Genomic DNA, 23,227 nt, shown 5'->3' on the forward strand with positions numbered 1-23,227 from the left:
TGAGCTCCAGTCTACGGCTGCTGATATGGCTAAGGATACTCATGATTCTCCAAAGGCCTTCTAAGGAAGAGGGGCCGAGGTAAGACACCAGACATCCTGGCCCAGGGCCACTTTTCTATCCCACATCACGCTGCCCCCATGGTCAGAACCCAGAAAGTGGGAAGCAATGTATCCAAGGTCAGGAGCAAACAGGGGCTTTGATCAGCACAATCCTGTTCACTCGTGGTTACAGGCTGATGCATTTCTATATCCATAGGAAGAATGCGCTCTCCCCGCACACGGTCACTGTGGTGAACCCACTGGGAACCATGAGGAGCATCGTGATTCTTACACAGCACCTTCATGTCTGGGCTCGGTTGCTGGGGACTGTCAATTTGTAGACTCTGCATTTTCTTCAACCTGTGAATTTCACAAAGGCAATGATGACATAGCCAATTCTGGAACATGTTCTGTGGCCACTCAGTGTGAGCCACTACTGTGAGTAACCTGCCACCAGCACCTACAGTCATACTGGTATCCAGTAGGCTCAGCATCTTCAGTGGCGCTGTCTCTGCTGGTCCCTCCCTTCTCTAGATGCCTTCCAGTCAGTCTCCCCACTATCATCCTCCAGAATCCCAAATGCCACCCAGGCCTCTAGCGCCCCAGAGCACTGTACTGCCACACCCTGACCCTCTCCTAACCTTGTCCTCCAACATTCATCTTTGCCACACTGAAATTCTCTATCATTGTCACCTTAGAGGCCCATGCGGCCCATCTTTGCACTCACGATTCTAGATGTGACCGTCCTTCCCATAGGCTTTCTCAAAGTCTGTCTGGCTAGGAATGTTGCCTGGTCTATAGGGGCTGCCCTGGGGACAGCATCTACTGAGCTAAATAAAGTAAAGGCTTGAAACGGCTTGAATCCCCACGGCTGAAATGAAGAGCTTTGCTAGGGAGTAGGACAGTGGCAGTGACCTAGGGGACAGTGGCCAGGGACCAGCTTCAGTGCAGGATCCTACCCAGGTAGTAGGAGCTGAGATGGGCCACTGGCCGTTGAAGGAAAATGTTCAAGGTCCGCAGGGTGGGCGAGGAGCCATCAAAACAAGGCCTATCTACCCACTGGTTTTCAAAAAGTGCAGAATTTGCGGAATTTACAAGAGAGACTGGGAGGGGGTTTTAATATTTATTTCCATTTGAGATCCGTAACTGTGTCACCTGGCGAGTTACTTAATTAATGACCCGACCTTTCTGATAACTAAGGATCCACCAACAAGCTCAGGGCACTGGTTTCCAGTTTGAGTTTCTGAAATGCATGAGCTCACGCCACTCATCCCAGAGCAAAATCATTTCAGATTGTTTTTTTTTTTCCTCTGTGTTTTAGTTTTTCCTCGGCCACACCTAATTTGACAGCAGTCCCATTTAATGACTGGTCTTTACTGAGTCATTCCCAAGACTCAAGTTCATTTTCTTAGAAACAAGCCTCTCTTTTCATGCTTGTGTTTCACAAAGTTACACCAAACCTAATTATGTTACATAGTTGCAGTGACAGGACCCGTTGGCATAAACAGGCTTTAAGGGCTGACGCAGCAGGGTGGATGGAACCCAAAAGACAACAGCAAAAACAAAAGGCTGCAGACATCCAGGGGCAAGATTGGCATCTCCAGGCTGGAGCTTCATTAGTGAGCAGGGCCAGAGAGCTCCCTCTGGGGTGAAGAATCGCAGGGAGTGGATGCCCTCCGTTCAGTGAGAATACACACCAGCTTCTAATGAGGCCAGTGTGAGCCCATGGGCAAGGAGGAGACCACTCGGGCCATGCTGTTGATGTCTTGGGAAAAGGACAGCAGGACAGAAGCCCATTTGAGTGGTTCTCTGCTGAGAGAGGAACACGAGAGGGCACAGTGAGAACCTGCCCCTGAGAAAGGCTGCTGTAAGTACAGTCTGGGGAACCTGTACTCAGCTGTGAACACCCCACTACCTCACTCTGCCTTCTCCTATTTACTTTTGCCCTTCAAAGGCAAGAAAGTCCCTCACTTCCCAAGGTGGATTGTCTGAGAGATGTGGAGGAATGAACTATTGGGGACAGTTTCCTCTAACCTCCCAGGTGGTTTTGTTTTAACGCCGGAAGGCATGTAGTCTTCTGCCAAAGCCTAGAGGATGGCTCGGTCCCTGGAGGACATCCTAAGCCAAGGACCTTGCTGACCCAGTACCCAAGGAGTAGCTTCCTTCTCAGCAGCAGGCCGAAGGGAGTTGTAGCCACAAACTGATTTTTGAACACAGGAAGCCCTAATTATTTCCAGCAGAACAAAGGCAAATGTAGACCTCGGTTCTGTCTGGGGACAGAGCCTGCTCCTGTTTCAGCTCACTCACGTACTGGGCACCAGAACTCTTAGACTAACCTCTTGGAGATGAAGCTGGTCAACAGGAGTCACCTCTGCTGCCTTACCAGGATCAAATGCCCACCCTTTCCATCCTATTCATGGTGGAAACTGCATGCATGAAGGACAGACTCCCCAGGAGCCATGACTTCACTTCACTCTGGAACTAATCAGTCCCTCTAAAGCATCGTGAGAAGTTTACTGCAACAGCCCAGTGTTCTGCAGGGAGTAAACTCCCAGATGTGCCATGGGACAATGGTCTCATATTGTTTTAATAAAATGCTGATTGGCCAGTAGCCAGGCAGGAAGTAGAGGCAGGGTGATGAAAACAGGAGAATTCTGGGAAGAAGAAAGGGTCGGTCTGCAGTTGTCATCCAGACACAGAGGAAGAAAGATGAGAATGCCTCGCTGACAAAAGGTACCAAGCCACGTGGTTGACACAGACAAGAGTTATAGGTTAATGTAGGATGAAAGAGTTATTTGAAGTCTGGGCTAATAGGCCAACTAGTTTATGATTAGTGTAGACCTTTGTGTGTTTCCTTGGGACTGAACTACTGCAGGACTGGGCAAGACAGAAACCTCTATCAATACAGATGGACACTGTTGGTTGAAACCTAGAAGAACTGAGACCATGTATAACTTGGTGGTCAGGTTGCTGTTTTTGTGTCTTCCAGAATTCCCTTTTTCCTTTTCTTTACCCTGTGTAAATGAAGCTCTGTGGTCCTTTCTGTTTGTTTGTAAGGTAGTCTGCAATGGCAGGACAGTGAGAGAAGAAAATCTGGTAAAAATAGCATCTTAATATTTAAGTGAGCCTTTATAGGCCTCTGAGTCCTCACAGTTTATAAAATTAACAGTGTGGTGACTCCTTTGGAGTAAGTTTTTGATGTCTGGCTCTGCACACTTCCACAGAGAAATCCTGCATCTAGACATGAAAACAGTTCAGGGTCCATGTCTGGTTCATTATAAATCTGCTTTTCAACTCTTCAAAGGAAAGAAAGTAGTCCAACTTTTTGAGGCTAAAGAAAATGAAGTAACTGCTGAGTGGAAATCCTCAAGGTGCCCGGGGAGGGCTTGGCTTCCAGCGCTTTCCCCTTGCTGGCAGCTGTCAGTCAGAGTGGGCTTTCTGCTCTGACCTAGACAGCAGAGGCAGACACAGATGAACCCCTGAAGGACACATCACAGAGAAGGTCCTGGCCTGCTGGTCAGTATGTCAGTCACCTATGTAAACCACCTTTGGTGGAGGAGGAGGAGAAAGCGTGCCAGCCAAGCCACACCATGACTCTGAGCCTCTAGAGCTTGTCACATGTCAAAAGAACCTGGAGATTCTGGAGATTCTCCTGGGCTCAAGAGATCAGCACATGCCCCAAGACTGTAGCAGTCTGCCATGCCTGTCCACCTGATCCCACAGCTCACACTTATGTGTCTGGTTACCTAACAGGCTCCCTGGCTCCTGCAGAGATGGAACCTGTTTTGAGACTGGTGCTGAGAGATGGTGACAGAAATGTCCTTTGGCAGAGAGACCAACCCTAAATTCTCATCACCTGATAAGAAGGGAGACCTACGGGGCCCTGATCACCTGCCTCTTTTATGTCCTCCATCCACTGACCTCAGGCCATGGCCAGCCAGCCGGCTTCTGCTCTAAATAAGCTCATTTTGTCCTATGGAAAGGGCAGCTGCTTCAAAGTGCCTGTGTTCACTGCTGGATGTGAACTGTTATAGTTGAGACATTTCATTTGAAAAGGGTGGTGGATCGCAAATGACTTACACATGCTGACGAGGTTTATGTGGCTTTGGAGCATGGCTAGCACCCATCCTCTCAAGCCACAGAAGCAGCTGGAAGCTGCTAAGCGCTGACTGTGTGTGTGCACTGGGTGGGAGGTATCATGGGACTCATTAGGGATCACGTACACATGTGAAGAAGATGGTTTAATCATAAGAGACCTGAGTGTTATGACAGAGGCTATTACGTGGGAAAGCCATGTTGTAAAAACCCACCTGATGATAAATGCTCAAGTTAGAGCCTCCAGACTGTCTGTCAAATGACATCTATCCTCATCTGTCAAATGACTTCTCTCCATGGGCACAGAATGCTCATCACAGCTTCTTGCAGGTGGGTTGTGACTGGGATTTGTGTGTCCATCATTCGCCATGATTACTGCACCCAAAAGTGTCCACTGAGAGTTAACTCTGAAAACAGAACAAAATGCCTGACCTTGAAATGCCAACAAAGCCAATAGACAGGATGAAGCCCTGTATTATTTGTATCTTAAAAGGGTACTGGATGGGAAGGAGGATTTCATTGAGAAACATCTAACACCTGGTGTGTTGATCAGTGCTCTGTTACTGGAACAAAGCCAGGGATGAGTCAACTAAGAAGGAGAAGACTTCATTTTGGTTTGCAGTTTTGGAGGTTTCTATAGCTGGTTTCCCTGTTTCATGGGCTTGTGGGGAAACATCACTTCATGCAGGAACGTGAACCCGAGAAATCTGCTACCTCATAGCGTCCCAGAAGCAGATGAGAGGCCAAAAGGGCCTGGAGTCTCAGCAGCTCTTTCAAGGCTATGCCCTGGTTACCTTAATCCCTGTGACAAGACCCCACCTCTTAACAGTTCCTACATCACAATAGATCGCAATAGCACTGAGGGTTGACGTCAATCTTCAACACCCTGGCCTTTGAGGAACAGTCCAGATCCAAACCTTAGTAGCTGTTAATCAGTACAGATACTTAATGTGGGGCAAAAGATACCAAGAAACACAGCTTATATTCTGAAATAAAGCAACTCTCTGTACGACTCACAGCCATGGTGAGAGCCACACAGGCAGGCCCTGTGAGAAAGCCCCCACAGTGGAGGCTGAGTGCATCCATGTCCTGCTGGGAACCCTCACTGCCTGAGGAAGAGTAGCCTTCTTGTTTCCACTTATAGACACAGGCAAACTAAACAAAGCAGTAGTTGCTGTGGTCTGTGATCAGTTGCTGAATGAGGTTTGCTCCAGCATGGGGAACCCTCCCTGGGGCGGCATCAGAACAGTGAGGACTGAAACTCTTTCCTAAGCTGGAGTGAAGGCATTTCCCGTGAGCTCCGTCCGTGAAGCAAAACAGACACTTGGCGCTTGCAGAAGCAATTTGCGTGATTTCTGTTCAGAAGGCTTTTCTTAATGACCTGCAGTTAAGGGAGCCGGTGGAGAACGGTTCAACCCAGTTGGAGTGGCTGGAGATGGTGGAGACAGGAGACTTAGGGAGGAGGTGTGGAAAGTGTGTGAGCAGCCAAGCTGCCTTTCACGGCCCCAGCGTGGACACCAATTACCATTTATAAGGCTGCAGGGCTGAGAACAAACATAAGAAATGGGAAAATATTTAAAAAAAAAACAACATGAAAGCGTACAGAGGTGGCCAAGGAGCAGCCAAGAGGATCCGAGTGCGGAGCTGTCACACCACCACAGCAGACACCAGTCCCTCACCAGAAGGATGTGCCACCCACTTATCTGTTAGTGTGCAGTAAAAAACACTCATCTTTCTGATACTGAGAATCTGGTGTTCCCACAGTTGATGTGGAACCAGTTGCAAGAGCCCTTGTGTGTTTTCTTTTTATATGTTTCAAAATTACAGGCTTTTTACAGTTTGCTTCAACATGTAATGGAATATTTTCAAGAATAAAGCAGCGTATGGTGCCTCCAAAACAAAACTAAGCAGAAGCACCGGCTGCTACCGAGTTTGAAGGCATCGCGGAACTCAGAGTGGGGGCTCCCCTTTCTCTTCCAGGAAGTGTCCTCAGCTGCCTCTCCTTTCAGATGTACCACCTTAGTCTTAATACTGTCCAAGGAGTCCCAAACTAAAGCAAGGAGATGGCTTCCTGGGCAAACTCCCCACCACATTGTGTGTCCTCACAGCTCCTGTCTGGCTGAGCATCCATCATGGTCACACCATACTGTGTGTCCTCACAGTCCCTATACAGGTTGGGCCTTGTGGCCATGTCAAAGTGTGTGTCCTCATGGTCCCCTGGACTGGTTGACCATCATGGTTATGCTGAAATAGGTGTCCTCATGGTCCCTTGTTCTGACTTATCCGACCCAAGGCAGTGCAGTCAAACCAAAGCTTAGCTCACACCTAGTAAGGCACCATTGGGCTGAACTTGGACCCACCTCCATTTCACCCCCCAGTTCCAGCCAGCACATTCACCAACAAGGATGCTTTTAAAACCAGAGATGGAAGTCACAGTGTAGCTTTGGGAGAAAACACTGTGGAGAAACTGAAAAGATGATGAGCTAACACAGCATCCTATCAACAGGGTACACCAATCCCTGGGTGACCACAGGTGACATCAAATCAATCTGAATTACCCAGCTGCTAAGTAATATAGGAAAGGCAGAGACACAGCATCCAAAATCCTGTAATGGGGGGGAGGGGAGCAGACTGTATGGAAGATAAGGATCATGAATTCATACAATGTATTTTGATCATTCTCCCCCCACCCCTCCAGCTCCTCTGAATCTCACCCCCATACACACATGTTAAATACCATAAAGTGTTAGATATAATGATATTGTGGTTACATTTTTAAAAACACAAGGAATTTGAATCCTCAAGGAATGCACATGGAAATAACTGTCTGAAATTGACATACACATGTTATATTGAAATAGCTGCATTTGAATTTTGAACACAGTTACATAGGTTAAGGTCAGATGTTAATGGCTGTTGAAGCTGAGTGGGTGTAAGCACAGAGGTTTTTTATTTGGGATATGATTGGAGTTTTCTATTTTTATAAAAAAAAAAGTTTAGAGGGAGATTAAAGATCTGTTCTAAGGTGGGTTATTTGCAAATACAGGGAAACCAGATTCCCCTTAAAGGCGTAGAGTCAGATTCAGTACCAGCGACACATGGGCAGAAATGGCCTCTCTATGAAAACTGTTGTGGGAAAAGATTACATTTGTGTCAGGTATCACAGGAAAGCCATGGGCCACCTGTCAACACATACACGTACCCACTGACTTGGAGCCATTGCGCCATCCCTACCCTCACTGTGGTTTTCTGTGTTTCTGGGTCCCCTGCCAGCTGGTCCGTAGGAAACTGGAGCACATGCAGCCGGTCGTGTGGCGGAGGCACTCAGAGCAGACCTGCGCAGTGTATGCGGAGGGCGCACTACCGTGACGAGCCCATCTCAGTCAGCCTGTGCCCGCAGCCTGCACCCTCCAGTCACCAGGCCTGCAACTCTCAAAGCTGCCCACCCGCATGGAGCACCGGGCCCTGGGCCGAGGTAACCAGGTGGGGCGGAGAAGGGACAGAGGCTGGACCACACACTGTGGGATGCTCTGTCGGAAGCCTGGGACATCCAGCCGAGTCTGAACATTTTCCCAGCTTTGCTTGAAAGTTTCTCTCTCTTGCGCAGTGCTCGCGGACTTGTGGGAAAGGGTGGAGAAAGAGAACGGTGGCCTGCAAGAGCACCAACCCCTCCGCCAGAGCCCAGCTGCTGCACGACGCTGCCTGCACCTCGGAACCCAAGCCAAGGACCCATGAAGTCTGCCTGCTCAAGCGCTGCCACAAGCACAAGAAGCTGCAGTGGCTGGTGTCTGCCTGGTCCCAGGTACGGCCCACCAGATTCCCTCAGAATGGGGTCGCCTCACTCCTCCAAGCAGCTTGCTTCTGCCTCCTCTAGCTTCACCATGTCTTCTCATACTGCGCAAGTTGTTTCCCATGCTTTGAGTCAGTCCATTCTGTCAGTCGTGGCCCCAGATCACCTGCTTCCCTGGCATCCATCCATGATGCCCTCCCTCAGTGCCCAGTCCCTCCTCACAATGTCACTGGTAACCTTTCTCAAGCCTTGGGCACATCAGGGAGTGGATGTGCTCATTCAGAAAGCACAGAACGCATTTCTGAAGAGGGTCTCCGTGGGCAGTCAGTTCATGTTTGTAGAAATGTCTTGGGTTGCACTGCTGAACCACTGGCTGTGGAGCCAAGGACAGCAGGGATGGCGATGAAGAGCACATCCCCTTTCATCTGACTGGAGATGTCCAGACGCTACGGGAGGACTAGCCATGGAGCTCTGAGCTTGGAGTAAAGAGGTTTCCTGACTAGCCTTGGTCTAAGTAAGCCCAACAGGCCCCTGGAAATCTTTCCACACCAGCCAAGGATGTACTGTCCCCCAAGGCCAAACTTCCAGCTTCCCATGGCAGCTGGGAAAGAAAGTCACCGACTGTTTCTGTTCACACTTCTCAGGGCAGGGCCAAAGGTGCCCTGTCTCTCCACACACACACCAGGTAGTGCCTTGTTTAGGAGGAAGGTCAGTGTGACCCCCAGGGCATTGCATCTTCCTGAGACACTGTTTGCCACTGAAAACTAAGTGCAGCCTTGTCCGGTGGATAGAGTAAGTTCACCACTGCTAGTCAAGTGCACATGTTCACGATACCCAGAGCAAATGGAAGGTGACCCTGGATGGGTTTCCAACTTCAGTAGGAAAGTCGAGTCTACTGGGCAAACCTCTGAGGCTAGAGGCAGACAGCAGGAGGCTTAGGCTGCATAATCTATGAGCTCTGTCCAGGGAGGAAATTCTTGATGTGGAATTTAAAACACTACAGATGGAGAGAGAGAGAGAGAGAGAGAGAGAGAGAGAGAGAGAGAGAGAGAGAGAGAGAGAGAAGGGCTGGAGAGATGACTCAGCAGTTAAGAGCATTGGGTTCAATTACCAGCAACCACATGGCAGCTTACAACTGTCTGTAATTCCAGTTCCAGGAGATTTGATACCTTCACACCAATGCACATAAAAAAAATTAAATAAGTTAAAAAATAAAAACAGTGACAAAAACAAAAATAAGAAGAAAAGAAATTCAAAGGTTACCACTCAAAATAATACATGTACACATACATCTCACCCAGAGAAAGAGATGTATGTATACATATATATTATATATACACATGTTATATATACATATATAGAGATATACACACATATACATACATGCACATACACAGAGAATATACACAATCACACATATACAGACTTACACACATATACCAGAGTTCCTCTCTGTGCTATACTCAATAGGCAGCAGAGAATAGTCTTCTAATAGGGACTCTGTCTTGGATAGAGGGGACACAGAGGCATTTGGAAGCTAGTAAGTGAGTGTGAGGAGCTCTGCTCCCTTAGATCCCCTGTTGGCAGCTTGACCCAGTGGTCCTGAGGCTGCCCAGCATTGCCACTCTATCCAGCAAAAGCCAGCAAATCTCAGAGCTGGGATCCCTGCTGCGGACACCAGCACTGGCCTACGGTCACAGGGGATGCAGTCTCACGTGCCATTTCTGCTTAGCAGATGCTACAGCTTCTCGTGTCCACTCACTGTTCCATCCAGGGCCTCTCAGCTCATGCAGGAACCAGGCAGAAGGGATCGCTTGGGCTTGGCTTGCATCCCAAAGAGAGCAAGTAATGCTCTCACCCCCGCCCCCGAGCCTAGCCGCTTCCTTTCCAGGAATCACTTAGGTTTCTAGGGAAGGTTTCTGAACCCTGGAATACTCTAGGGGCCCTTACTGTGGCTGCAGAGGAGGTGTGGGGGCGATACAGAGGGCTATGATTCACTGCATATCTTTGTTCATAATATTTCTCTGTTGTTATCAGTGACAGCCAAGCATTTAAACTTAGCAGTAGAAGTGTCCTCAGAATCACACCCACGAGGTTTCCTTCTGCACCACCCCTATGTATCGCCTATAGTATTATCTGCTGTTTGTAGTTTTGTTTTGAGTTAGGGTCTTCAGTTTGCCATCCTCCTGCTGGGAGTTTCTGTACCACAGTACCCAATCTCAAATCCTCCTTATTGACTTTAATATTGGATATTATAAATGTCTCTTTTTAAAAAAATGCCAAGGCCCAAGCCATGAAATATCTATATGTATGTGAGTGTTGAAGCCGGTGCCATCAAGGAACACTCGACTGTTGAGCCCTTCTTTCCTTCCTCTCCCCAGTGCTCTGTGACATGCGAGAGGGGGACACAGCACAGAGTTCTCAGGTGTGCCGAGAAGTATGTCTCTGGAAAGTACAGAGAGCTGGCCTCCAAGAAGTGCCTGCATCTGCCGAAGCCGGACCTGGAACTGGAGCGGGCCTGTGCCCTGTTCCCCTGTCCCAAGAACCTTCCATATTCTGCTGCAGGCCCCCCAAGAGGCAGCTGGTTTGCCTCACCCTGGTCTCAGGTAAGACACTGATGCTGGGGACTGGCTCACATTGGTTGGGGGGTAGCTACCTGTCGGGGTATATACCCCAAAGCCCACTGAGCCCTCCTGGCCTTTCTCTCCCACACGTGGGTGGCCCCTCGAGGGTGGGTATGGCCTGCTGAGGATCAACTCCACATGTTGTTGGACCTCATTGGGCCCCTGGGCATCATTGCAAATGTTTATGGCACCAAGTGTAAGGAAATGTAATACTCTTGGTAAAACCTGGGCAGAGATCCCTAGAGATGGGTGTGAATGGAAAAACCGAGATCCATAATAAATCAGCAGTGGTTAGTTTATAGCCAACCATGTGGCTGTGAAAATGAGATGGGGATTTTCATGTTGTGCCTGGGCCCTTGGAACAGCAACCTGGGCTGAGGGTATCAGAGTCCCCCTAGGGAGGTGATTCTCAACCTTCCTAATGCTGTGACCCTTTAATACAGTTCCTCATGTTGGGGTGACCTCCAACCATAGACTTATTGTCATTGTTACTTCATAACTGTAATTTTGCTACTGTTATGGATCGTAATGTAAATATATGATAGGCAGATTGTCTTTGGCAACCCCTGTGAAAAGGTTGTTTGCACCCCAAAGAGACCACAATCCACAGATTGAGAACCACTGCTCTAGGGGCTTTTGGCTTCCCCAAACTCTCCTCTTTACCCACTGCCTCACCTCTACCAAGACTCTTCTGGCTTACCTTTCTTCCTTGTCTTGTCTCTGCTTGACTTCCCAGAAGCTTAGTCCCATGGGCTTCTGTTCCTCGGGCCCTGGTTTCTTGATATCTGTCACTCATGTACTCCCTGCCTCCTTCCTCAGTGCCCCGTCTGAGTGCTGCCAGATTGGGTGAGCTCAGACCCTAAAGCTGCTGAGGCCTGCATACAGCTGATAGACTTCCAGCCGCCGGCTCAGGGCTTTCCTTTCATGCCTTTGTTCTAGGAGAGAGAGAGAGAGAGAGAGAGAGAGAGAGAGAGAGAGACAGAGAGAGACAGAGAGAGAGAGACAGAGAGAGAGGGAGAAGGAAAGGGAGAGGGAGAGAGAGGGGGAGAAGGAGAGAGAGGAGAGGAGAGGAGAGGAGAGGAGAGGAGAGGAGAGGAGAGGAGAGGAGAGGAGAGGAAGAGGAAGAAGAGAGGAGAGGAGAGGAGAGGAGAGGAGAGGAGAGGAGAGGAGAGGAAGAGGAAGAGGAGAGGAGAGGAAGAGGAAGAGGAAGAGGAAGAGGAGAGGAGAGGAGAGGAGAGGAGAGGAAGAGGAGAGGAGAGGAGAGGAAGAGGAGAGGAAGAGGAAGAGGAAGAGGAAGAGGAGAGGAAGAGGAAGAGGAAGAGGAGAGGAGAGGAGAGGAAGAGGAAGAGGAAGAGGAAGAGGAAGAGGAAGAGGAGAGGAAGAGGAAGAGGAAGAGGAAGAGGAAGAGGAAGAGGAAGAGGAAGAGGAAGAGGAGAGGAGAGGAGAGGAGAGGAGAGGAGAGGAGAGGAGAGGAGAGGAGAGGAGAGGAGAGAGACAGGCACACATCTGAAGGCTGCCCCCTCTATGACCCACTTCCTCTAGCGAGGCCCTACCTCTTAAAATGTCCACAGCCTCGAAAGAACAGCGCCACCTACTGAAGACCAAATGTTAAACCACCTGATCCTGTGAGAATGGTTGGTTCAGGGTCACAGCTCAACAAGTGGCTGCAGTCAACCTCTCAGGCTGACCATGGCCTACCTAGTTCCAAAGGCTAGTAGCTATTTTTATGTAGCTAAGTTCATAAGGATGTGAGAGTTAGGCAAAGTCACCGCTCACTACAAGCAAAGCAATACCAGTCCTCACACTTGGTCCTGCAGAGGAAAAGACTGTAGAAAAAGGTGCTTGATCAAAGCCCAAGAACTAGGGGGGTTTGTGGTCATGTGACCCAAGTGACTAGTGGAGTTGACCAACTGAGATAGTCCACACCAGCATTGACCAGCTCTCTCCAGCCTGGGTCTATTCTCTTGGGGTGTGCAAAGGTTTATCAACACTTTACTTAAACCCAAACCTGAAACTTAGCCTAGTCTTCAATAGCTTTGGTAACTCTGAAATCCCTGATTTGTTTAATGATTAATTTGTATCTACTGGCTATGGTTTATATCCTCTGTGATCCGCTTGTTGATTCAAAACCATAACTTCTACAGCACAAGAATAATTCATGGGGAATATTTGCAGTAAGCATTTGTACCCATGACCCTGCACATAAACTGTAGAAATTTTATGGGCTGGAAAAATTTCAGGTAGTAATGGATGGTCCATGACTGGCTGACCCTCCACAGCAGACAGGTTTATCCTTGTCCCAGTTAGAGGACATTGTGGTGATTTGCTATCTGGGGTCTCTTCAAACTCAAATAGCTTTGTTTATCCTCTCATTTCATGGTGAGCCATGGTATAAGGCTGATCTAAATCATTCCAGGCATGTGTACTGAGGATCAGGTGGTTCCCAGGCCGTGGGATCTGGGAACAGCTTAAATTTAATCACCTGTTGCTCTCTTCACTTCACGTGTCACAAATGAATATGTCAAATGTTGGTAGAGCAGGACTGCTTCACCAGGACAGCACAGATTATTTGGGAAGAACATGGCCTATGAAGGGTCAGCAGCTGGGTTCCAGATGACACCATGGGCTTCCATAAATGACAACTATACCTGATACGTCATGGCAACTGCAGAGAAAGAGATGGAGAGAGGAGCATGCCCAGAGTACAGGCATACTTGCAAACCAGATGGATGCTGCCCTGTATGCACAATGTGATCACTCATCTGCTCTCAACTCCTAAAGCTCTAAGTGGGCATGGGAAAATAGGAACCAGCTGAGGGCTATTGATGGATAATCCACAATCTGCGCCTCCTTGTGGCAAGGGAGTTCATGTTTGGGACCGGGTGACTTTGCACAAAACTTCACAACCCCATCCATAATTATGTCAGAAGCTGTTACGATTAAGGCCACTGAGGTTTGTGCAATCCCATACTGCACAGCTTCGGCGTGTGATCTCCATGTCCCTGGGAAATGCTCTGGATTTGGAGAGGAAAACACTACATTAAGGGACTGACTTAATGATGCCTCTTAATAGAGGCTCTAGAGAGAAGAGGTGGCAGATTGGAGACCTGGGTCCCCAGAACTGCTGTGTGCATCTATATCTATTGTCCTCTGGGTTTAGAAGGTTGAGCTGTGTTAAGTCCATGGTCTCCATCTCCATGGTCCTGCAAGTTTGAGGGAACCCAGTTGTTAACCACCATCCTTACTGAAAGATTAGCAGCTACCATGTTCCAGAAAGACCAACGTTACAAAGGAGCAGGCTTTCTCTTATTCCATTCAAAAGCCACTAAAGCATATGCAGTTATTTGAGATGCATCTGTTCATTACTGATGGAATGAATAATCCTTCCTGTCACTCATTTAGTATCCAGTACCTTCTGTGTGTGAGTCGTTGATCTCTCAAACATCAGGATCACTTCTGATCCAGAAGTGTTCTGAAGTCTGAGAAGCAGGAATGGAGACGGTTCTGAGTGAGAATTGGTCAGCAAAGGTCTTCAGTTAGCCTGTCTACATTGTAGAAGCAACCCCCAGCAAAGGTCTTCAGTTAGCCTGTCTACATAGTAGAAGCAACCCCACCTGCAGTCTCCCTGAGACTGTAGATTTAGTGTGGTGGTCTTTTTATTCAGAAAGAAAATGTGTTTAGACTGGAGAAGGTAATTTCATCTTAGAGCTGTAGAAGGACACTCCTTGCTGGACCCTAGAGAGGACCATCTTCCTGGACACGGTGGTGACTCCTGTCACATCCAATCCCTAGAACTGGCAAAGTATTTACAAGAGTTCTTGGATAGTGATCTGTTGTATACAGTCCTCCAAGTGCTTCTAATGTGAGAGCCACAAGCCCAGCATGAATCCACCAATCCCGGAGATTTGTATAGGTATCTGCCTCAGGTGGCTGTGTGGAGAGTCAGCTGAGCCAGTACAGATCACGGTTACAAAGCAGCAGGCTGTCTGGGCCATGAAAAGCTTGCTCAGCAGAAGTCCTGAAAAACTATAGGAAGATGGCAAAGCTTTTAGGCTCTAGAGTCTCCTTTGAACATTCTTTCTTGATGTGGGATGGCCTTCTGTATATGGGTTGCTTTTTATTGGTTGATGAATAAAGCTATTTTGGCCAATGGCAAAGTAAAGCCAGGCAGAAAATCCAAACAGAGATATAGAGAGAGAGTAGGTGGAGTCAGAGAGATGCCATGTAGCAGCTCAACAAGCAAGGGGTAATAAACCACAAGCCTTGTGGTAAAATATAAAATAATAGAAATGGGTTTATTTAAGATGTAAGAGTTAGTCAATAAAAAGCCTGAGCTAATAGGCCAAGCAGTGTTGTAATTAATACAGTCTCTGTGTGATTATTTAGGTCTGGGTGGCCAGGGATGAACAAGCAGTCTCTACTTACACTTTCTCTCAAAACTGCTGTCATTGACTTGCCCACAGCAAGCATCCAACTGAACCTCAGGCTCCTGCTGCCTCCCTGCCTCCTCTTGGCCCTGCTGCCTCCCTGCCTTCTCCTGCCTCCCTGTCTCTTGGCCTCAATTGCCTACCTGCTTTCCAGCCCCTGATGGGGGGCTCCAGGTGCTCCTTATGTGTTTGTGAATGGAAGACCTAACAAGAATCCTGTGATAAAAACCCTAAACATACAGCTAAGCTTGAAGCCACGATGTTTGTATAATTGATAAACAGTTTGCATCCTTTCCCTTCCTGGAAAGAAAAAGAAGACACATTTGTTAAACTTCGTATTTTCATTTCATCTCCTTATATACCACAATCTTTATCAACTCAAAGCATTTCCAAAGTTTTAAGCTGAATATTTCTTTTCTTCCAGCCTAATGTAGAGAAATGCAAATATTGAGAATCTGAGAGACTGTTTCTTACATAAATATGTGGGTTTTTTTCTCATGAGGAATTCTCAAACTCTCTAAACTAGGGCTTCTGAATCACCAGGGATAGTGCCAAGCCTGAAGCAGGGAGGGGTGGAAGTCTGGGAGGTGAAGATGCCAGAGTTGGCACTGCCGAGGGCCTGAGCTCCCACTGCTGCTGGCACTGCCTGGCTTAGGGCCATACTTTGGCCAGTGGCTTCCTCAGGTAACCCTGAGACCTGGTGCTGAGTCATTCATGTTCATCACTGAGCATGGAGTATGTAGAACATGCCCTGGCAAAGGAGCGATGAGTGGTTAATACGTGACCATTAAAGCAATCTGTAGCAAAACACACCAAACCGCACATGAATGGTCTGGAAACTGTGAAGTGTGTCCAATCTATGGGACTCAGCCAACAGAGGACGGCTGTGAGTACAGCCCCATTCAGAATCATAAATGTATGTAAAACATCGGGAGATTTTTATAGACTTTATTTTGGTAGCTCGATTGCACGGTTCTCAAGGACGAGCCTTGTAGAAGACTCTGCATGGCTGTATTTTACAGCCGGACACATCACACTGTCATCCTGAGTATAATCTTCAGTTGAACAGGAACAGGATCAGCTTGAAGGATAAGAGGCAGGTGGATAGAAATGGCTGCACATGTCCCCAATGAGACCAGGTCCGCTGCTGGCTTGGTGCTGTTCGCCCATAGTCCAAGAGCTCTCAATAGCCCGGGGGCTGAGTGGGGGCACCTGACATTCACAAAGCAAAGAACCAAGCGCTGAGTTGAGCTTTTGCAGCGTGTCAGAAATAAGATTCACAGTGGGAAACATCTGCTGGCCCCTCTGACCCTGGCGATTCAAGAATAAGATATGCATCTGTCCACTGCGTTACTTGTTCTGGTTGTCATAGTTACAAGTTGAAACAGAGTGGTGGATGACTTTCACTAATTCTGATCTTGAAATAAAGGAGTGAAAGCCTAGGAAATGTTCCAGACACAGGCTCCAGGCCTGACCCTGCTTTACCCGAAGAAGAAGAAAGAAGGAAAAGCAACCCCTCCAGTCTGAGATTTTGAGATTCCCGGCACACTATGTGTACAATTCATCTCCTCACTGGAGATGGGAAGCTGTACACCAGTCCCAATGAATCCGAGGTCACTCTGAATGCTCTGATGGTGGCAGGCAGCAAGGACAGGTTCAGCATCTGGTTGATGATACTGGCATGCAGCTTTGTGCCAGTGAGTTGGCCCTTGCCTGGTGCTCCAGTTCTCTGCATTGGGACTCGTCCTCCAGTATGTTGTCTAGGAAGTGGGGATGAGCAACATGAGTCAGCCGTCTGTGTCCCAAGAGTGATTCCTGGCCAGTTTGTCTGCTGCGCACCAGGACATCCCAACTGAGAGCTGACCTCATCTTCTTCCAGGTGTCCCTTTAATCTCCCACATTCTTGACATACTTTAGGCAACAGTCTTGCCTAAACACAGCTTATATAGCCCAGTCTAGACTTGTGCTATTTTCTTTCTTGGGTCAAATTAATCTCCATGGGCCCACTGAAGTCCCCCTGTCTGTCTAGCTGCTCTTTCTTTGATTTCTGGCAAACGGTTAGCATCAGAAAGGTCCTATACAGTGGAGTGTGCACCTTGACAGTTAGTCAGCAGGGTCTATTTAGCTCACTCTTCATTCTCCCTGTGTCACTGCTGCTTAGGGTGCTAAGACATAATGCCCTAACTCAAAGGGTTCCTGGATGACATGCTGGCCTAGGCACAGGAGTCCTGAACCTGGGCTCCAAAAGGGTCTGGTTTGAACACCTCTGAGGCTCCCCAGGTTTATCAATAAAGGTGCCATTTTGTCTCCCAAAACACTGTGCATCCCTTCATGCCATGAGAAAGCAGCCTGGGATCCTTCTGCAGGCACTAGTTCCCTGTGTCCATTGAACCTTCAGTATTCCATCCAAGAACATTCTAGACAGAGGTTTGTGTCACGGCCACCCTCGTCCAGCAAGGATGACGCGACCACCGGAGCTCTTCTCACTGCAGTTTTATTCAGGACCTTTTGACAACTGTAAAACCTCTCTCTCTCTCTCTCTCTCTCTCTCTCTCTCTCTCTCTCTCTCTCTCTCTCTCTCTCTCTCTCTCTCTCTCCGCCCTTAAGTAGGCCTGGGCCGCCAACCTCAGATTGCCAGGTGAGCACTGCCCATAGGTCCACGCATATGCAAGCAGCTGACAATCATTGCATGATAATAGCATAAGTCAGGCCTAGTTGATATTAGGAGTTGATTATCACAGAGAGCACTCGCTTTCGGGATTGCGGAGGGCAGGAGCCAGCACCATCAGGTGCGACTCCACGCAGCTCTCTACATTGCCATCAGGTGTGACTCCACACGGCTCTCTACAGTTCCCCCTTTTTGTTTTGCAAAGCAACAGGCAAGAGTAGAGGTCTGATCTCTGTTAAAAATGGAACATGTACTAGTGTCTGTCCAGGTGTCATCCACCCAGAGAACACTAGACCTGTCCGGTGTCCTTTTACAGAGGTGGGAGTTAGACACCAACCCACATGCAATCAGACTTGCTCTTCTTGAGGTTGATGTATGCTTACCTCAAGTGCAGTGCGCAAGCCTCGCATCCTGTGCTTGCTTAAGATAGATAGCCAAATTTGGGGAGACTGTCCTGCTTCAATGGCCGTGAAGGCCTGAATGATCATAACTGCATTGCGATGCTGTGAAACCCTTATGTGACAGATGCACCACAGGCATACCAGGGAGGCAAGCACCATTAAGCCTGCTAGGGCTCCTACTCCCGCCCACTCCTTCAGATGATCCATGGAGTGATCCAGGAGGATAGTCCTTCTGCCAGGCTGGTATCCATGCGTGTGGAATCTGCAGTCGCAATCGTCGTCCGCAGCTTTTCCAGTTGTTTTCGAATTCACCAGACCAATTACCTAAAAGATATCTAGACAATTCTTTAGACAGATTAGCTGCATGGGTTAATCTTTCATACTGAATGCTGGTCACACACAGCCCTGGATGGATAGAAATGTCTGACAGACTAGGGTATGGACTTGCCTCTCTTAACATACCCCAGCTGCCATACCCCCATGGCACATTCATTGTCAGCTGAGTGCATGGAAGACACCTTCTCCCTCGTGCACCTCTTTGGCTTCCCTAGCAGCTCAGCTGATCCTGCTTCTGCTAAATGACCATATGCTGTATTCTCATGGGTTGTCTGATCTTACACAGGATTTAAAGATAAATGCCCATGACAACAGGTATTGAGATTGCCAGCAGTAGGGTTCCTAATCACCACTAGACCCAACCTCCCATTTGGGCTATGGTATTCTACCAACCCTTTGGCTAAAACAGTACACACAGGTACCTGTTCTTACAATAGGGCAGTCTCTTGATTTAAATTCGCTCTGTTGCAGACTCTTCAGCGGCGTGCAGAGCCTGAAACTGCCATTGCCTTTTCCTTGCCCTGCAGCTACGCTGCGTTCTCGGGCAGCCCTGTGGGGTCTGTGCTCCGGCTTGTCTCAGCTCCAGCACTTGCTGCTTTGCTGATACTCTTAGCACTGCTGTGGCATCTGCCAGGCTAGGCACCGACTGCTGAGGCAATGTGCCTTCCACCACAGCCACCTAGCAAAGCTCTGCTCCAGCTCTGTTCCAGCTGCCTTTCTGCCCCAGCTGCATTCGTTCTGGGTCCAGACTGGTGCACGGAGTGGAGCGGAACTCAGGAAAGCAGGCTTGCTGCTCTGCAACCATTGAAGGGTCCCCACTTACACGTTTTAGGGAATTTGGGCGTTGTCAATCTGTCTGGCTACTTCCTGCTGAGCGGGGACGTTGCATTTTTACTGCCATTTTCAGCCTTGTTTGGACGCAGGTCACGGCAGCGACTGGGGAGAGGCAGAGACTCTACCTCCCCACCCAGCTGGAAGGTGGAGGTGTGGCAGTGCAGAACAGCCCTGGTTGTGCTGCGCTTCTATGCCCTGAGGCACACGCTGGGAGTGGCCTAGCGTTCTGGCCTTGTTGGTCCTCAAGGCAGGTCCTGGGTGTTTGCAGCTTCGCAGACCCTCAGTGCTGCTTAGCCTTGGAGCCGCAGCTGCTCACACTCCACTGCAAACTCAGGAGGTCTCGGTAATTCAAACCACATGAATCTAACTCCCTTCCTTAGCATACCTTGTTCAGCAGCAAAATTCAGATCTCTACCAAGCTTGTCCCAGGATGACACATTAAGATTGCCAGAGACGGCAAACCAAGGAGCAATTGTGTCACATTTAGTCAAAAACTTTTCCAATGCGCTCCTTAACAGCTCGTTAAGAGCCAGAAAAATCAGGTGTGATGTTGAAGCACCCATTCTAAAATCCCATTCTTTCTTTTATTTTTACTTTAAACCGTCCACTTTGGTCGTGGCTCTCATTACCCCCACTCTCCCTTCTACCGGCGAGAGTGGAAAACCCGCTTTTTTCGCGGATCCCCAGTCTTTACCTGAGGATTATCCGATGCACCTCCTGACTGCAGCAAGTTCTGGGCTCCACGGAGAGAGGTTTGGAGGATCCCCGTACACGGCACCACTTGTCTTGTCCCCGTACGGGCCACCAACTGTCGCGGCCACCCTCGTCCAGCAAGGATGACGCGACCACCAGAGCTCTTCTCACTGCAGTTTTATTCAGGACCTTTTGACAACTGTAAAATCTCTCTCTCTCCCCCTCTCTCCTCTGGGCAAACCTCTCCCAGCCCTTAAGTAGGCCTGGGCCACCAACCTCAGATTGCCAGGTGGGCACTGCCCATAGGTCCACGCATATGCAAGCAGCTGACAATCATTGCATGATAATAGCATAAGTCAGGCCTAGTTGATATTAGGAGTTGATTATCACAGAGAGCACTCGCTTTCGGGATTGCGGAGGGCGGGAGCCAGCACCATCAGGTGCGACTCCACGCAGCTCTCTACATTGCCATCAGGTGTGACTCCACACGGCTCTCTACAGGTTTGTATCTGCAGTTTCTCTGAACACAGCTACCTTCATGGCAGAAGAGAGCAAGGGAAGGGACGATAAGGTTTTGGCACCATGGGTATCATCAGACCTGGTTCAAGACAAAGCCCCACACAGGTGAGAAAGTACCTGGCACTGATAAAGTGCAAATCAGCAATTTCATTCTCTCAAATACCTTAAACAGAAACCAAAATGATGGAGGGGGGAGCATCCCTGATTTTTTTTAACATAAGAGTAACCTGGAGATAGGCTCTGAGTCTTCATTTTCCACACTGTCTATAATTTGAGGAGATCCTAGGCCAATCCACAGATACCTGTGTCCTTATGCAATACTCTAATGCTTTTAACAAGTGTGTTGTTCCTAGGAAACCTTAATAAAAGTTGCAGTATCAAATTCTCACTGGAGCACATCCTGAAAGACCAAGGCTGTCTTCTCTTGATTCCTGAGAAGGGTGGGATGGCAGCCACATCACAGGGCAGCTATATATCACGGGGCTGGTTTGCGGTGTCCTGGGAAAGGGCCAAGTATCATCTCACTTCAGGGATCTTTGTCCCTGTTACCATCGCTTCGGTGTACAGCTCTGCCCTCTGACAAGTGGCATGCCAATAGTTGAGCTTGGCTGACGTCCTGACGGCATGTGACGGTGGTTCTTTGCTTTGCAGTGCACAGCCAGCTGTGGGGGTGGTGTGCAGAGGAGAACTGTGCAGTGCCTGCTGGGGGGACAGCCAGCCTCAGATTGCTTCCTGCACCAGAAACCAGAGATCTCCTCTGCCTGCAACACCCATTTCTGCCCTATTGCAGAGAAGAGAGGTGAGTGTCGGAACCTTTTAGCTGGACTTCTGCAGAAGTTTCTTAGAAGATCCCAGGAGATGGGGTGCTGACTGGAGCACCCTGGAGTCGGGGTCTTCTACCTGTAATATTCTGTCCCTCTCTTCATCTCTTCCACTTTTACAACCAAAGAGTCACAATGCTGTCACTGCCACTCTCATTCCATTGCAGAAGGAATAGAATCGTTGGTGATGTGTTTGTCCTCTAAAAAGCATATGCTTACCCCTTTTTATATACAGTTTGTGGCATTTAGAAAGACAGTTTTAGCAAAAGTATTCTTGAGCTGCACAAAACCTCCTTATTCCATGGGTAGACTCTAAAAACCATCCCTGTATCTGCACAAAATGCCTCAGGCAATTGCTGAGCCTGATGCCCCGACTTCCTGGGCAGTGTCTTAGGCAGACTGTTTCGGAGGTAGCCTATAGCCGGGCTGGATAACCCTGAGAACTAGGCAATTGGCATTCAGTGTCCATGTTTTACACATCCTTCCTGGGCAAGGAGTCACACTAGCATATTTAGAGCCAGAAGACCCCAGTTTTACAGGAAGGACTTTATGGAAACAACGGTCCCACGAACCCCATTTACCCCTTAAGTTAGTTACCGTCTCATTGCTATGACCAAATTCCTGACAGGAAGTATCTTAGGAAGCTTGGGGTTTTCTTTGGCTTATATTTCCAAGGGGTGCAGTCCTGGTAGCAGGGGTCAGAGAAATGGTGGCAGGAGTGTGAGAAGCTTGCTACATTGTATCCAGCAGGGGTCAGGGAAATGGCAGCAGGAATGTGAGCAGCTTGACACATTGTATCCAGCAGGGATCAGGGAAATGGTCGCAGGAGTATGAGCAGCTTGACACATTGTATCCAGCAGGGATCAGGGAAATGGTGGCAGGAGTATGAGCAGCTTGATACACTGTATCCAGCAGGGATCAGGGAAATGGTGGCAGGAGTGTGAGCTTGCCACATTGTATCCATTCATAGTCCGAAAGCAGCAAAGAGAAAGGAAGTGAGGGTCAGATTATACAACTTCAAGACCCACCCCTTACAGGACCCTTTTCAACTTCCTAAGGTTCCACAGCCTTCCATAACATCACCACCAACTGGGGACAAAGAGTTCAGCCCAAACAGTCTGTAGGGGATATTTCATACTCCAACAATAACTGGTCTGGAGGGGAGCTCCTCCTTGGCTATAACAAACTCACGTTTCTCTGTGTACCAGAGACGCTGGCAGAGTCCAGGGCTGCCCATAGGAGCCTCAGACTAACACAGTGTTCTCATTTCTAGACACCTTCTGCCAAGACCTCTTCCACTGGTGTTACCTAGTACCTCACCATGGCATGTGCAGTCACAGATTCTACAGCAAGCAGTGTTGCAACACCTGCTCCAGATCCAACCTGTGAGCTAGGACCGGTCCCGGCAGCAAGAAGATGCCCCCTGAGAGCAGCAGAGAGAGGCCAGACCAGACAGCTGTGCAGTGTACATTGAGATGCATCCAGGAAGACAGGAGCTGGAAGGAGACGGATTGTTGGGCTTCTGACCCAGGGTGCATCAATGTGTTTCTGAGTATGGGAGCACATATTTGCACTCACAAAGGGCATGTTCTGATCTTCTGTTAGGTGGGAAAGTGGGGTCCCGCTGGGTGACCTCCTGCATATGGACAGGAGGGGCCTGTGCTATGGTGCGCAGGAAGCAGCCGTTCCCCGTGTTGGCATTCAGCCAAACCAAATGCCAAAGACAGGCAGTACTAACAGCAAATGCTGGATGTATTTCCAAAAAGAGAAGTGTAAGAACCAGGAAAGGGTTCAGAGCATCTGCCATCCAGCACACTGGTCTCCCTCCAACCTCGGGGGCTCCACTGTCATCGTGAAAGGCTTGTGGACACTGAGGGGCAGGTTGAGATAGCTCTCTCCTACCCCAGTGGCCCCTAGAGCAGGTACCTGCTGGGGCCTCTGACTTAGGACTTTGCATACTTGGAAATGGGAGAACCAAAT

The 23,227-nt window shown here is 48.7% G+C and overlaps 1 protein-coding gene across 1 annotated transcript in view; it reads left to right on the forward strand.

The window, feature by feature from the left end:
- The window catches only part of Adamts16 (ADAM metallopeptidase with thrombospondin type 1 motif 16), a 99,663-nt gene extending 76,694 nt beyond the window's left edge, over window positions 1-22,969 (forward strand). The window contains exons 19-23 of the mRNA XM_057789858.1: window positions 7,408-7,609; window positions 7,742-7,936; window positions 10,306-10,530; window positions 21,078-21,225; window positions 22,521-22,969. Of these exons, the coding sequence (XP_057645841.1) occupies window positions 7,408-7,609; window positions 7,742-7,936; window positions 10,306-10,530; window positions 21,078-21,225; window positions 22,521-22,636 (886 nt within the window). The 3' untranslated portion in view covers window positions 22,637-22,969. The remainder of the gene's footprint in view (window positions 1-7,407; window positions 7,610-7,741; window positions 7,937-10,305; window positions 10,531-21,077; window positions 21,226-22,520) is intronic.
- The last annotated feature ends 258 nt before the right edge of the window (window positions 22,970-23,227 follow it).

Source organism: Chionomys nivalis, chromosome 15 (assembly GCF_950005125.1).
Source record: "Chionomys nivalis chromosome 15, mChiNiv1.1, whole genome shotgun sequence".
Classification (NCBI taxonomy): domain Eukaryota; kingdom Metazoa; phylum Chordata; class Mammalia; order Rodentia; family Cricetidae; genus Chionomys; species Chionomys nivalis.